The following is a 15,833-nucleotide window of genomic DNA, read 5'->3' on the forward strand; positions in this document are numbered from 1 at the left end:
ACATTGTTACATGGATGCTCTGGTGAGCTCAGCAATAGCAAACAACCTGGTAGACCATGGAAGACCACTGTAGTGGATGACTTTCAGAATGCTTGCAGTTGTGAAAACAAAAAGCCCTTTTCAACTGTCGAATAGATCAAGAACTCGCTTCGGGATGAAGGCGCAGATGTGTCAAAGACTAAAGTAAAGAGTTATGGGGAGCTCTGGCATGAACACACAAAGACAGCGAGATACAGCTCCTGGTATCTCTCCTTCAGTCAGCCACAGTGATATGACAAACCAGAAAACTGAATACGTCTCATGTGCATTATCTTACCCATGTCAAACCCATGAATAATTTCTCATCTCTCCATAACACAATGGCTGCCGGATGGCAAGGGTCTCTCTCTATTCATGGATGGAGGTTTGTGGGATTCAAGGGATTTTTTTCCCCCCGCAGATAAAGAAAGAGCGAGAGAGGAAAAACCATGACTCCGTAGGAACGGTTATAAATACCCACAGCAGCGTCTGCACAAACACAGTGTCTGTTTGAATCCTGCTGAAAACACCATCCATGCAACAGAAGATCAGATGGGTTTTTGTCTAAAAAAGAAATAACTAAAATAAAATAAATACTCGACATGCAGTGCGCGACATGGCTAGCGGTGTGGAGAGGACTCATCCCCAGCCTTTAGAAGCAGAGCTGCAGGCAGGGCATCTGTCAGTGAGGTACACTGGCAGTAATGGCAGTGGAAGAGCTGGTTTGTCTGTCAGTGAGGTATACTGGCAGTAAGGCCAGAGGAACTTCAGGTGTGTCCTTGTTCCCTTCAGTGAAGAGCAGCTGATATTTAAATCTGTTTCATTTTATTTCTGATCTATTTTTAACTGCTAGACTACAGAAGAACACCTATTAACTTCCGTGTTGTCACGGCAGAAAATAAAATAAAATAAAATCCTCTGAGAAGTGGAGGCACATGATTGAATTTTGTGGAGGGGTAGGATAATTTTTTGAAAATACAGAACAGAAGTGCTGATGAAATTCTGTAATCTAAAAGTGAAGGGCAGATGAACAGTCAAAAATATAGGAAGATAAATGAAAATGTTAAACTGTTGTTCCCAGCCAATTCCGTTTCTCAGATGTATTTATTTTCAAGGGCTTCGTGACAAGATATAAGAGAACACAATGTGCGTAGAATTACAGCAGCAGATTTCCTCCATTTCCATCAGTATTGCACCTGGCGTTTAACGCTTTGGATGTTACCAGGGCGATTTATCCCTTCAAGATAAATTGTTTATCTCTCTTGTGATTTAACTGGTTTTACGAAAACAGACTCTGATCATTGAAATTATTTGATGTAAACAAAGATGTTGCTACTATGACAGGTAGATTGGAATTTCTTCTGGATAATAGCCAACATTCCAGCATTGGGTCCTGCCTCAGGAACTACACTACTACATGTGATAAATGAGCCATGCAAATAGTCTATGAACCACAGATTGCCATTTTAATCTCTTTTACTGCTGCTAAATTGTATTCTAATATGTGCAAGTAATAAGTGAAAGACTGACTTTACATTCATTTTTCATAGAATAATGTTAATAGGTAGCGGTCTACTTTCCAGTGATTAGGGTTTGGGGGTATTTAACATGCAGATGCGCAACACAAACACTTGCAAGATGTAAAGCGGATTGATAATTCTCAGAGAACATAAAGGGGTACCAAGATACTGCAATACCAGGAGAGTGTGGGGTCACAACGGAGTGTGGGGGAACAGGAGCGTGTGGGGTAACAGGTAACGTGGGTAACAGGAGAGTGTGGGGTGAGAGGAGAGTGTGGGTGCCAGGAGAGTGTGGGGTGAGAGGAGAGTGTGGGGTAAACAGGAGAGTGTGGGGTAACAGAAGAGTGTGGGTGCCAGGAACGTGTGGGGTGAGAGGAGATGTGGGGTAACAGGAGAGTGTGGGGTAACAGAAGAGTGTGGGTGCCAGGAACGTGTGGGGTAACAGGAGAGTGTGGGTTCCAGGAGAGTGTGCGGTAACAGGAGAGTGTGGGGTAACAGCAGAGTGTGGGTGCCAGGAGAGTGTAGGGTAACAGAAGAGTGTGGGTGCCAGGAGAGTGTGGGGTAACAGAAGAGTGTGGGTGCCAGGGGAGTGTGCGGTAACAGGGTGCCAGGGTGTTGCAGGGCCAGGAAAATGAGGGGTACTACAGTGCCAGGCCTGCACTGTACAGATGGCAGATTCTTCTGGAAAAGCTATAAATTTTTCATCAATTATCATCCTAAATGCTTTTATCTGGGGTTGGCAGAGGCGAGCAGTAGAGAGGAGCTTCAGTTTTTAGGTACATGAGTCTGCATATGTCTGCTAAGGATTCTTAATTTCTGGGGCTGGTCCAATGCACTTGAAGGGACCTTAGATCCCAGGGGATTGTATAATAAGGCAGACATGTCTACAAGCAGGTGTATTTATAGAGAATGCAATATGTAGAGAATGCTTCTTTAACATTTCAATGCCAATGGTCAGTGGAATACTGACTGAAGTCACACAGATGACTGTGAATGTTGGCATGAGTTTTCGTGCCTATCAGAAAAGCATCTAACCACGGGGCAGGTCAGAAGGAGCGATGCTGTCCGTGTTGGCGGGATGCGGAAAACGGCGCGCCGCAACGAGGATCAGAGAGCGGACGCGCAGAGTCGAGGACGGGCCCGCCCCACACAGGCCTCTGAACCCAGCGAGCTCACGCTAACAGAGCTGGCTTCCGAGCCGCAAGCACCCGCCAAATAAACAAGCAGTTGGCATTTTAAAGAACATTCCGGATAAAAATCCGGTCGGTGACAGAACCGTGTTTTCAGGGCCTCAGACGAGCCAGACGGACGCGCAGCGTGAGAGGGGTCTTTGTTGTATTTGACCTCATCTCTTCCAGCTGTTTTTCTCTCGCGCGATTGCGGTAGCTGTACTGAAAGGGCAGATTTTTTTGGGGTGTCCTCAAGCATTCATAGCTGGCGAGGTTGTCAGAAAAAAAAACAATGAGATAAAAGAAATGTCAGAAAATAAACTGTTGGTTTTTGCAAGATTCCATTTGCAATTAAAGTGATAAAACTAAAGACAACAATGTCAATGAGATGCTGTGGTTTCTCTACAGGCTGCCCATCTTAAGCAATGTAAAACATGTTGAGTTTAGCATTTTATCGAATTTAATAATCCTTTTTAAATAAGCTGAATAGAAAAAGAAACAACAAACATTAAATGGAGTGGGTCCAGATTGTAGCAGTTAAAACACATACATATTTCACAGCCACTAACTGCCCACTCCACTCACACAGTGTTCCACTAACACCCCACTCCACCAACAACCCATTCCACTAACACCCCACTCCACCAACAACCCACTCCACTAATACACACCCCACTCCACTAACACACATCGCACCCCACGAACATCCCATTCCACAAACACCCTGCTCCACTAATGTTCTACTGTTTCTATGGTGGAAAAATAAATAAACTTAAATGTTTTTGTGCAATTAAAATTAAGGACAAATGATGACTGAATCAGGGTCTGTGTAATGCTAATATTCTTCTCTCTTTAACCTTTTCCTTCTCTGTTTCTTTTTCCCTGGGGCTACTGCCCTTCCCTCACCCTGAGATCACAGACTGCTCCAGCCCTGTCCCTCACCCTGAGACCACAGACCGCTCCAGCCCTGTCCCTCACCCTGAGATCACAGACCGCTCCAGCCCTGTCCCTCACCCCGAGACCACAGACCACTCCAGCCCTGTCCCTCACCCTGAGACCACAGACCTCTCCAGCCCTGACCCTCACCCTGAGATCACAGACCACTCCAGCCCTGACCCTCACCCTGAGATCACAGACCGCTCCAGCCCTGTCCCTCACCCTGAGATCACAGACTGCTCCAGCCCTGTCCCTCTCCTGAGATCACAGACCTCTCCAGCCCTGTCCCTCACCCTGAGATCAGACTGCTCCAGCCCTGTCCCTCTCCTGAGATCACAGACCTCTCCAGCCCTGTCCCTTACCCTGAGATCACAGAACTCTCCAGCCCTGTCCCTCACCCTGAGATCACAGACCACTCCAGCCCTGATCCTCACCCTGAGATCACAGACCACTCCAGCCCTGTCCCTAACCCTGAGATCACAGACCACTCCAGCCCTGTCCCTCTCCCCGAGATCACAGACCACTCCAGCCCCACCCCTCTCCTCGTTCACAGACCGCTCCAGCCCTGTCCCTCACCCCCCTGAGATCACAGACTGCTCCAGCCCTGTCCCTCTCCTGAGATCACAGATTTTGACTTGATCTGACTTACTGTATCAGTTCAATTTTCTGTCCTGATTTTCTTCAGAAAATCAGAAAATAGAAAATTGGATTCAATATGTAATCCTGCTTAAAGGACAAGTTCTGCATCAAATATTTTAGTTTTACTGTATCAACACTGAATTAGCTAAGCAGTCTGTAAACATGTGCAATATTTATTAAATTTACCATCTGTCCACAAAGTATGTTATGTATGTTATGTAATGCCATTAGGCTATGTTGGCTCCCATCTCATCACATAGGTGTTCAATTGAATGAAGACAACTTTGATAAAATCTTCCTACGACCATATAGCTGCAGTTTTGAAGCAAATGAAGTAGGTGGGTAGCTAGCTATCCATGACAGAATACATACTATAGGGGGAAATGGAAAATAGTAAAATGAAAAAAACTGTAAAAACCCTATCTTCAATTTTCTATTTAGAAATTCAAATCAGAAAACTGAACTGACAAGCGTCACATGAACCAATCAGGCTTGTGAGACAGAAGTGTTTCTGTCACCATACCTCCTTTCCCTAGCACACATCCGTAACTATATAAGCTATGACTTAGTAAGACGAAAATGATGGAAAACTTTAAGATACCGGGGCTGTGATTGAACAATGATTTTACAGTACTGAGCATTGAACAAAAACAACAAATAAACTGAATGGATGAACAAAATGGGTGCACTTACACATGCATTAAGGATGAAGTGAATTGAATGCTGATTTGATAGACGCTGGGCGTAACTGGCCAATGGGAGTTGCGTGTAATTAAGAAATGGCTAAATCAATAAACACAGCTGCCTCTGTAGGATACCGTGAACCACAGTCTCTGCCCAGGTCAATGAAATCCTGTTAATTTCTCATTTCTATCAACAGCATTTCACAAATAGCCAACAGGTGACTAGAATGACTATTATTGATTCTTGGGGGAGAGATGGAAAGTGGTTTCACCCAGATGACCTTCACATTATCACAGTCATATAAGAATGCATTGTGTACATTTTGAAACATTTGAAACATCAGAAAACCTGATGAGAAACACACACACACACACACAGTCACGCACACATCGACACACATGTGCACACACCCACACATACAAACACACTGGAACGGACAGAGTCAATATCACCATATGACGCATAGTTAAAAAAAGAAGAAAACTCACAGTTATTGGTGTCGTTGGCGACAGCCACTATCCCCATTGGCTGGTGTGGGATGTCTGCTCGGAGCACTTTTATGTCGCCGCCTGTGTACTTGTTGGCACGTAACACAGCCCTCCTCACCCAGTCTGACCAGAAGACCAAGTGGCCGTAAACAGCCAGTCCGAAAAAGCTCCCCGGCTCGGACTTCACAATGACCTGCGATTGGAACAGAGCAGAAATCAGTTAAACTGCGTTTTCAGAAGCCCATTTCAAAATGAGTCTCAGTGTCCATAAAATGGCAGCTGTTATGACTGACTGACAAAACAAGCCCCCAGCAAAAGTAACAACCTATTTTAAAGCAGTTCCATCCTTTTTCATTTAATCTGATGTGCTCAATATATGGAGTATGTGAAATTCTGACCTGCTGTTTGAGAATGCTCTAAATTCAGGGTCAACACATCTGAAGGACCAGTCACAGTAAGACATGCATGTTCAAAAGTCCACTAATACCCCACTCCACTCACACCCCACTCCATTAATGCCCCACCCCACTAACACACCACTCGACTCTCACCCCACTCCACTAATACCCCACTCCACACACACCCCCTCCACTAATACCCCACTCCACACACACACCCCACTCCACTAATACCCCACTCCACTAATACCTCACTCCATTAATGCCCCACCCCACTAACACACCACTCGACTCTCACCCCACTCCACTAATACCTCACTCCACTTACCCCACTCCACTCATCCCTCGCTCCACTCTCTCCCCACTCCACTCTCACCCCACTCCGCTAACACACCACTACAATCACACACCACTCGATCACACCTCACTCCACCAACACCCCACCTCCAATAACACACTATTCCTCTAACACCTGACTAACTAAGTTCTCTGGATATAATGACTAATGTATTTTGTATTCTTTTATCCGGAAAAGCCACAGAAAATAAGGTCACGATTGTGAGAGAAGCCATTTGAGAAGCAGTACACCTCCTCCCGTTTACCTCTGAGAGTTTTATTTTCGGCTACCCTTGCTCTTCGATGCATTTTCACTTTCTGATTTCCCAGCTGTTTCGGTCTCTGACACATCACAGCAGAGCTCTGCCTCTCTCTCTCTCTCTCTCGCGGAACGTTCTAGACACGCTCCAGCGGCCGTGGATATGCTCTTAAGGAACAGAGCCTTCCAGTGCCGCACGCTTACCGCACACCTACCGCACGCTTACCGCACGCCTACCGCACACCTACCGCACACCTACCGCACGCTTACCGCGCGCAGTATCTAAAAAGGACAGGCCGCGGCGCGCTCACGCGGTAATCCACCGCTAACCTGTCCCTCGCGCCCTCCTCGTCACTGATGAGTCTCCCGCGAGACGCTAATTCCGTCCGTGTAAACAGCCGAAACGCTTCAGATGAGGGGATCAGCCGGCATTTGCCTCGATGAACGCGGCAGATTCTCCACCTCGGCATTGGAATTTCAGAGCTGTCGTAAACTGTCACGTAAGAGGTCTGTTCAGTGCCTCCTCGAGTCAATAGCACCGGCTCAAAGCGACGGCCGGGGCGCAGGGTACTTTAGCTCTGCTACCTTATCCCTCGTGCAGCAGTCAGAGACTGTTAGCGTCGGTGTCGCGCCGCAGAGACTCCGGGCTCCGCTACAAAGTGCTAACTGACAGGCCTCGCGGACGCAGCCGCTGACAGTAAGCTGACCGAGCGTTGCCAATTTCTCCCGCCCAGCGCGGTTCAGACGCTCCGCCAGAATCCGTCTGCCGTTCTCCCGGCAGAGTTAAGCCCGGTTAAAGCAATCCAACGCAGATAAAGCAGCCAGGTAAACATGCCGCTGCACAGTACACAACGCAGCCTTTTTTATAATGCCAAGGGATCGGACAAAATACTGTCAACCAAATAGACTGGAGTCCTGGGATAAAGATCATGCGGATTTATTTCAATGCGTTCTGGCATTGCTTGGTCTTCTCCCAAATTTCTCTGAGCGTCTAGATGTATTTTTACGTCTTAAATCGTGGCCAACAGACCCTCTCTCCCAAAACTCAGTATGTGGGCAATATAAAGCAATTATGAGTCCTGGAATTATCAACAGTGCTAAGCTTCAGCTTTGTCTCCTGCATTTTAACTCAACGGTTTGCGTTACGATTAATACTGAAACTCACGAGAGGAAACAGAGCAAGTTTTTCTCAAGTTTCGGGTGAAATTATTTTCAGGCAAGCAGCAGGGACACCAGCGAACTGTGGCCATGCTTAACACCTGCATCCCCAAACGACATCACTGAACGCCGCGATCGCTAATAGCATTATCACCTGATGAAAACGGGCTCGACGTGCGATAAGGAACAGGGGTTACAGAAATAAGAGCCGGGAGCGCTGCTCTGTCTCCCTTTGTGTTAATATAATCACATCAAGTGACAGAGACACAAGGCCGCTGTCGAGCTGGTGCAATGCCCCCGGTGCACGGATCTGTCGTTCCAAGGGTCCAATTCAACACCTGCCGTTCAGCTTCGCACTCGCTCGCCATTTTATTAATAGACACCAGCGCACCACCTAGTGCTCTGCTGATGCTCGGTCGCCGGGCTCAATTTTCGGGGTTTTAATTGGACTGGCAGGGCCGGAGTACGGCGGACGTTAAAGCGAGTCTTCACGAACTCATTTGCGCTGCCGTGGGATGACGACCCCGCCCGTGAGAACCCCCGGCAGCTCAAGGTTAACGCATTGCGGCGGATTCGAAGCCAATTTAAAGACGTCGTGTCGGTCGCGCGATTCCGAAAACTGAACGAGGCGGGACACCACCCCGAGTGAGGGGTTATTGTGCAGTTTGCGGTTCTAACGTTTGATGACTTACCCAGAGCATTTTGTCATGAATTACATTTGACTCCCTGCGATAAGACGAGAGCTCCAGCAGGCCGCTAATTTTTCTTAAGCGATGACTTCAGTAATGAAAATCACCGCATCTCCACGTCAGGCGAATGATTGAAAGTATTTTTTTTTTAAACTGTAGAAAAATTATTTTTTGATGTAACAGCTCTGTCTAAATAACTGCCGTATCTATTTCAGAAGCTTTGCATGGATCGGAAAAATAATGGAAAACCAAGTGAGCGAAAGCTTTTTTTTTTTTTTTTTTTTCAGAGGAGCACAGAAAGCCTGAAAATTTGGAGCGGTTTATTGTTTTCATTTGCGATTCCGAGCGTTTGTGGCAAGCGCGAGGAAACTGCGAACTCTGTCGGTGCAGAGAACTGTGAAATCATTTTGGTTTGTGTTTTAACCGGCAGACATGATCTTTCACATATTCATAATCAGGAAATGATGAGGCATTCTTGAAAAGATTAGAGGAGTTCATCAATCAATGTCTTCTGCTAATATGCATTGTGAAATTGAAATGGAACCCGGATATTAGCACAAACTAACAAAATAACTATAATTACACTCCATGGCATAAAAATAAAATATTTATAAATAATTTTACAACTGAATATGAAAAAAAAACAAACTTGTAATTATATTGTAAATGTAATTATAAAGACACTGAGGGAAATGTTGCATAGAAATTGTGATCTTCTTAAGATAAAACAGCTCACACATTTCCTTGGGAATTTAAAGAATATCCACTTGGCACCACTGCTATAGCCCTTTTTCCTTTGCAGAATATGTTTTAAAAGACACAAAAATTAAATCCCATCTTTTTAGTTAAAAACAAGTATAACATGTAATTAAAATAATGAAATGTAAAAATCTTGAAAGAAGCGCTTGGGACTTTTCAAGGCCACTCATACAAAAACAGCCGGGTGTTTTCTCGACACTGCTAATGCTGGGGTTGGCTTGCTTGTTTTTGCCAAAGAGTTTCCACTCACGTGTCTTTGAGATCCGTCATATTCACATCTTTCAATCTTCCCCAAACTCCCGTCGGAAAAGTAGAGCTTCTCTGCTTTGTGGTCAATGGTGAGTCCGTTGGGCGTAAGGATTTCAGTGCTAACGATTATCTGCATGTTGCTTCCTGCCAGTGTGGACCTCACGATACTGGGCTTCTGTTCGTTCCAGTTGGTCCAGAACATCAAGCTGCAGAATGCAAAAGAAACACACCACAACCATATTCAGCACAAATAAGGCATGGGTATAATTTCCATATTACACCAATAGCAGCTGCAGTAGCCACAGCTAGGCATTTGTGTTGTCTGTGTTCTCAAAACGAATGACTATTGTGTCTTTTTAACAGAAGATACAGGGCTCCATTTTGAAGATGCAAAACGCTGCTTGCTCAAACTGTACAAGGAAGTTGCATCTTAGTTGGTGTTTTCATCGCTGTTTCTTATAGGTTTGGACTGTCATTTGGGGGGTCTAAAACGCACTAGTATTTTAAAAGACTTAACTGCTGTGGTGCAACGTCCGCTAATGCGCGTTACGTTATATTCTGCAAAATGCAGAAAGCGAATGGGACACGCCTCGTTTTGGTAAGCATCAGTGTTCGCTCAGGTGTTTCCCCACTGAACTCTACTTCCTCAAAACAGAGCCCTTAATCCAAACCCATTTTTCGACAGTCTTATCCCAACAATGTGCTGTGTTAACAAAACACTACACGCATTGCGGGAGCTCAGTCATAGAGTATGGATACCTTAAATAGCGTTGGGACTGTAGCAAGAACAGAAGGACACAAACTGTAATAGAACAGAAAATTATTCATAACCTTTCCGTTTTATATTCCTCAGGGTATGACTGATAATGTCACACTGTGAGCCAGTCGGGGCGGACATAACTGTAACCTTTACGAGCTTTCACATCCACTTTCAACACGGTCAAGGAACAAGCGTACAGCCCAAATATGTGAAACAAGGTTGGTACAATAACAACATGCTTTCTTACTTTCCCTCTAAAATGGCTTGTTAGACGGTGACAGACGCACATTCTTCAACTGATGTAAATGCCTGACGTAAGACCAGTGAATTTGAGCAGCACACATATGGAAAAGTCACCTGTGAGTCACCTAGTATCCTCTTGAAAAGGGCATGTATAATTCTTGAATTATTGGTAAGAGGGAGATTATTTGGGCTCTATTTTACACTCGGCGCTAAGCAACAGTAACCCAAACGCAAGTGTCTTCGCTAGTTTCAGACGTACACAGTTGTCATTTTATCATGCAGCACCACTCGTGTGGACGAGTACGAGTTGGTGTTAAGATGAGGTGTGGTCAGGCAATTTGTTTGGCGTATTTGGGTTACAACAAACAAAAACCAAATTTTAAGCCATATTTCAGTTGTTTCACTGTTTTTTGGGCAAAATATTAAGATAGTAATCTTTCCGTGACTTTCTAAATGTTTTTGATTGGGTTTACGTTTGCTAACTCAATGTGCTGTATAGCTTGCATTAACTGTAATTACTGTAAAAATGATTACATTTACTAGGCAACACAAGCACACATGGCATTGACACCCTTGTCATTTCACAACAATGTTACACACAGTGATCAAAATGATCGGGCATACATGTTTATGTCTTTCTGCAATATTGATATTAAAATGATATCAGAATATTAAATACATATGTTTAGGAAAAGTTAGGAGGGGGAAGCCACATGGATTTCATGACTGCAGATTTGTTGATTTTCTTAAAGTGACAACAGTCAAATTGAGGCTCTTATTTCTGCAGAGTAATATGAAGTGGTCATTATTCATAAATATTTGACCGTAGAATGCCTCAAGTGGCCAATCAGAATGGGCTTATTTTATACACACAAACTCTTTCATTCCTGTTATCTTTAAATGAACTGCCTGGAAGGCCATTTAAATAGCAAAAGTGGATTTAGACATGCCCTTGCACCATGTGCTTTAGACCATGCCCTGAGATTGTTAACGTGTAGTCCTTTATCTCTCTTGAAAAACAAATGCAGAAGATGCCCTATCTCAGTGGCTGCTCCGAAAATGTAATGTCCTTGTGCTGCTCATTTTCATTTCAGACACAGAGGTTATAAATAATGAGGGTCTGAACTATTTAAAACACACTGCTCTGTTCCTTTATTCCCGTTAACCTTCATTACCTCAGTTCTTTTCAGCCTGCAATCCTGCTTCTCTGTTGAATGAAGGCTGATGCTGCGTCTGTCTCCTGGTTCATAGGTGCAGCCACACGCTCAGTATTTATGCCAAGTTTCAATTTGAAATCCCGAGGAAAACCTCAGATCCACACAGTAAGCCCCTCACCCATGTCTGTGTAACATAAGCATGGCTGGGAGGCTCAGAGGGAGAGTTGCTCTGTTCATACAGGTGGAGCTCTCTCCTCCGCCCTGAGGCAGGCAGTATGAGCGAGCCCCTGGGGGGGGGGGGGGGGGGGGGGGGGAGAGGACGAGGCTGACCTGTCCCCGCGAGCGAGCCTCCGGGTACGCTGCGCAGTCCTCACGTTCGTGGGACCAGGCGTGTCACCTCGTCCCGCTGCGAAACCGACAGATCGCCCTGGGCCGCGCGGTGACATCAGCCCGAGAGAGCCGCTAAGCCAGAGCCTTAGTCAGCGCCTGACACGGACGTCCTGGTTACGGTTGCCGAGGGAGACGCGGGCTGAAAGTTCCTCCTGGATATCGGTGTCACTTCCCGCACCCTCCAACCCCCCCCACCCCCGCTCGACCTGACGCGCCAGGGACAGCTCCCCCATATCAACCGCATAATGGGGCTCGCCGGCTGACCTGCCAACAGGAAGCCGCCGAGGTGCGGGAGAAACGCGCGAACATCTCGCGGACTTCTATCCCAGTCCGGCCGATACGCCACACTGTGACACACAGTACGGAACATCCGACTGAATCTTACAGAGTTGTGAAAAAGCACTCCCTGGTGTGAAGTCAGGCAGGGGTTCATCACAAGCACACACCCTTTGAGCATAATGGCATACACCTAAGGCCCCCCTTCATGAGCCTTTTAAAGAGCTCACAACCTTTTTTGGCATAGATCCACTACTTTGTAAAGCACTCTCATAATTAAAGTTCCTAATCCGATTATAACATCTTAATACATTAGCAACACCATGCTCAGGACTGTTATGCATGTATTATTATTGTTGTTATAATGTGTGTGTGAGGCAATTTTCACCTCTTAATATGGAAGATAAATAAAATGCATTTCATATTTTAAGAAAATAACTTTCACGAGAGAGCCAACGTGTTTGTTTCGCTCTAGCATTTTTGCAGCGTTCATACCGTTTGCACATTAAGGGATGAGAAGTGTTGATTAGTCATTTCAGGCTAATTTTTAATTAAATGAGGCCTTCTAGAGAGCATCTGAAAATGAGCCAAACGGCTGACAGAGGATATGGCCCCCGGGTTGAAAGTTTAATTTAGTCTGTGAAATTCAGTTTTTTATCGCAACCACGGGTCAGCATGTCCCCGGAATATCAAGCTTTTTTTTATGGAGAGAGAGAAAAAAAAAGAAAAAAAAAAGGATTCGGGCAAGGTTCCAACACGCCGTGTGAATAATTTGTTCAGAAGCGTTCAAGCTGGGTTATTGTGAAAATACAGTGCCGTCTATAATTTCTCAATTCTGCTCCACCGATACGACGCGGTCAAACCAATTAGGTAATCTTTCCCCTTCATTACTCCCAGTACTTCCAAATAACCTGAGCTAAAATAGAATCTTTTAACTGTGGGCGGAGGATTTCATTCATTTCTACAGTAGCTGCGAAGATCTAATTCCTCGGCTTTTCCGAATTCTGGGGATAATTACCTGGGCTTTTAACGTGTAGAAATATCATTTACTTTGCCTTGCTTTGGTGTCAAATGACGAGAACATATTTGATCTCAATAATGCACACCATTTCTGAGGGGCATTTATTCAAAGCAGATTTGATTTTGATCAAATCTCAGTAATGTGACAAGACAAGGATATTCATGTCTACAAATTCTATTAGGAATAGTGTGGCATTAAAGGTTTAAAAATTACCGCGTTTCTGCAGAACTGGTGTGAAAATAAATATATAATCTTCTGCTTGCCAGTTTGATTGACACCCTTACAATATCACACTGGATTAAATGAAAGGTTAAACAAATAGTGCCAATAATACATGGTCTTTTCATTTATACTTTTATTTACCAATAAACTTATCATGGTTTAAAAATAAGAATATTAAGAACGCTTATTTTTTACTTATTCACTCCTATTCACGGTGTATAAATAACAGTGATAATAATAAGAATAAAACTTAATGCATTTGTTTTTTAATATATTCAGGCAAACTTACGGTGGATAAGAGTCTCCAGAGCAGACACTGCATGAATCAGAGAACAGAGAGGCGGGACAGACAAAATGGCGGAAAGTCTTACTTCTGGCACTCGTCCAGGGCGAGGACGTGGGGGCGGTCCTCCTCGGACATGGCGACCACGGCCTCCCGGGTGAAGGCTCCGCGCCGGGCCTGGTCGATGGTGTGCCGGGTGATGGTGGAGCCGGTGGAGCTGGTCCAGTACAGAGTGTCCCAGGCCCGGTGGTACGCCAGACCCTCGACCGAACCCACGTCTGTGGAGAAGCCCGACGCTCAGTCAAGAAGACCGTTCAGATGGGAGGAAAATCATCATCGACGCATCATCTGCTGTTTTAGAAATTATGCTAATGAAATATCTGCTGCATTTAATGGTACGGCATCTGCTACAGCAATGTGAAAGGGACGACCGTAAAATATGTATCATTAACAGCGTGGATGTTGACCTGTCAATCCAAATACGCCCAGTCAGCTGTGTAAGCATTCCCTGGGATTCTCCTGAGCCGTACAATCACACATGACCTCCTCTTCACTCAGGACTCCAGGTACAGTAAAGTGTGTGCGGATGAGCCCCATGGTCTGGGATCAAATCCGGACTGTGGCCAATAGCCCCACAGGGTGATGTGCAATTGGCGATTGCATTATCCTGGGTAGGAAAGCCCTTCCTCTGACTCCACTCTACATGTAGGTTGGTTGTGGAAAGGAAAAACAATCAGCTGGCGACACCACATGTTTGAGGGGGTGACCATGGATGTTTACACTCTCATGAATCACCAGTGGGATTCTTACATAAACGTAGCTGTGATTGAATTTGATATTCCAAATCAGGGTGTGAATTGGATATGTACAGCTCCACATTGGGTGCCAAATAAAAAAAGTATGAAAAAACAAAAATCACGCACTACCACATATGTATTATTCATATCTGTGCTTCCTGCATTTCTACTAAGGAAAACACAAGTGCATATACAAAAATTAACGAAACCAACTGAATCACACCTCATGATGAGAATGTGGGAATATTTATGATGGGAATGTGGGAATAATAATCATGATGGGAATGTGGGAATAATAATCATGATGGGAATGTGGGAATAATAATCATGATGGGAATGTGGGAATAATAATCATGATGGGAATGTGGGAATAATCAGGATGGAATTGTGGGAATAATAATCATGATGGGAATGTGGGAATAATATTCATGATGTGAATGTGGGAATAATAATCATATTTGGAATGTGGGATTAATAATCATGATGGTAAATTTATCTCCTGGCCTGGCTGTGATGACAAAAGGACAATGGCATATGCAATACAACCAAAGCTCTCTTAAAAATGGATTACAGTCTGGGACTTGGATAAATAAATATTTTATTTAATATGATATTTTCATATAATCAAATACACTGCATAGATGGAAACACACAAGGAGGTTCAAGGGATATGACGGATGAGATGAATGATTAATTATTTATTGGAGAGTAACATGCCTGCTGGTATGTTACGTGCAAATATATCCTAATAAGATGACTTATTGTTTCCCTTCATATGGTGTCATCCCCAAGCTCTTTCTATTACTCACCTGTCTTTCTATTCAGATATACTGCAACCAGCTCAGCTCAGCTGCAACCAAGCTCAGAACTTATTTTCTGGAGGTGCAGGCAAGCAGGAGACATGGGGGCGTATCTCGTGACAGCAGTAGCACAAATGTGCCAGAATATTCTGAGGTAAACCTGTGCAAGTTTGGTCTTGAAGAACGTGTTTCAGTTTCATCCAAACCCGACCACCTTTAAACGCTAACACTGGGGAATCATGCTATTTTGAGGGTCTTACCAATTTGCATATATACGCTGAACATATGGGATAGACAAATGATCAAACAAGATTTCTTTAAATGGATGTTGAGAGAGAGAATGTCTGTACACTTGTCAAACTTTCAAAGATATTTGTTTGTTAAATATGTTTATATACACCATAAAATGTCCAGTGTTAATTCAACTGTTAAACAATTCCAGAGCGGGACCAAAGTTGTCTGTTAACAGTTGAATTAAATTGGACATTTTAGTCTATGCTATTTATTTATGTATTTATTTATTGATTGGAGCTCTAGTGTTTCTGTTAACTTATGCCGATGGAACCCTTGCAACTGTGACTT

The 15,833-nt window shown here is 44.4% G+C and overlaps 1 protein-coding gene across 4 annotated transcripts in view; it reads right to left on the reverse strand.

Moving 5' to 3' along the window:
• The window catches only part of LOC118214493 (low-density lipoprotein receptor-related protein 1B-like), a 457,936-nt gene that overhangs the window by 124,145 nt on the left and 317,958 nt on the right, over positions 1–15,833 (reverse strand). For all 4 annotated transcript variants that reach the window (XR_004762629.1, XM_035394488.1, XM_035394487.1 and 1 more), the window contains 3 exons: positions 13,743–13,932; positions 9,304–9,508; positions 5,455–5,647 (listed from right to left, as the gene is read on the reverse strand). Coding sequence is in view for 3 of the 4 variants with exons in the window: in XM_035394488.1 (XP_035250379.1) it covers positions 5,455–5,647; positions 9,304–9,508; positions 13,743–13,932 (588 nt within the window). In the remaining variant the exon portion in view is untranslated. The remainder of the gene's footprint in view (positions 1–5,454; positions 5,648–9,303; positions 9,509–13,742; positions 13,933–15,833) is intronic.

This window comes from Anguilla anguilla, chromosome 15 (assembly GCF_013347855.1).
Source record: "Anguilla anguilla isolate fAngAng1 chromosome 15, fAngAng1.pri, whole genome shotgun sequence".
NCBI classification, from domain to species: Eukaryota; Metazoa; Chordata; class Actinopteri; order Anguilliformes; family Anguillidae; genus Anguilla; species Anguilla anguilla.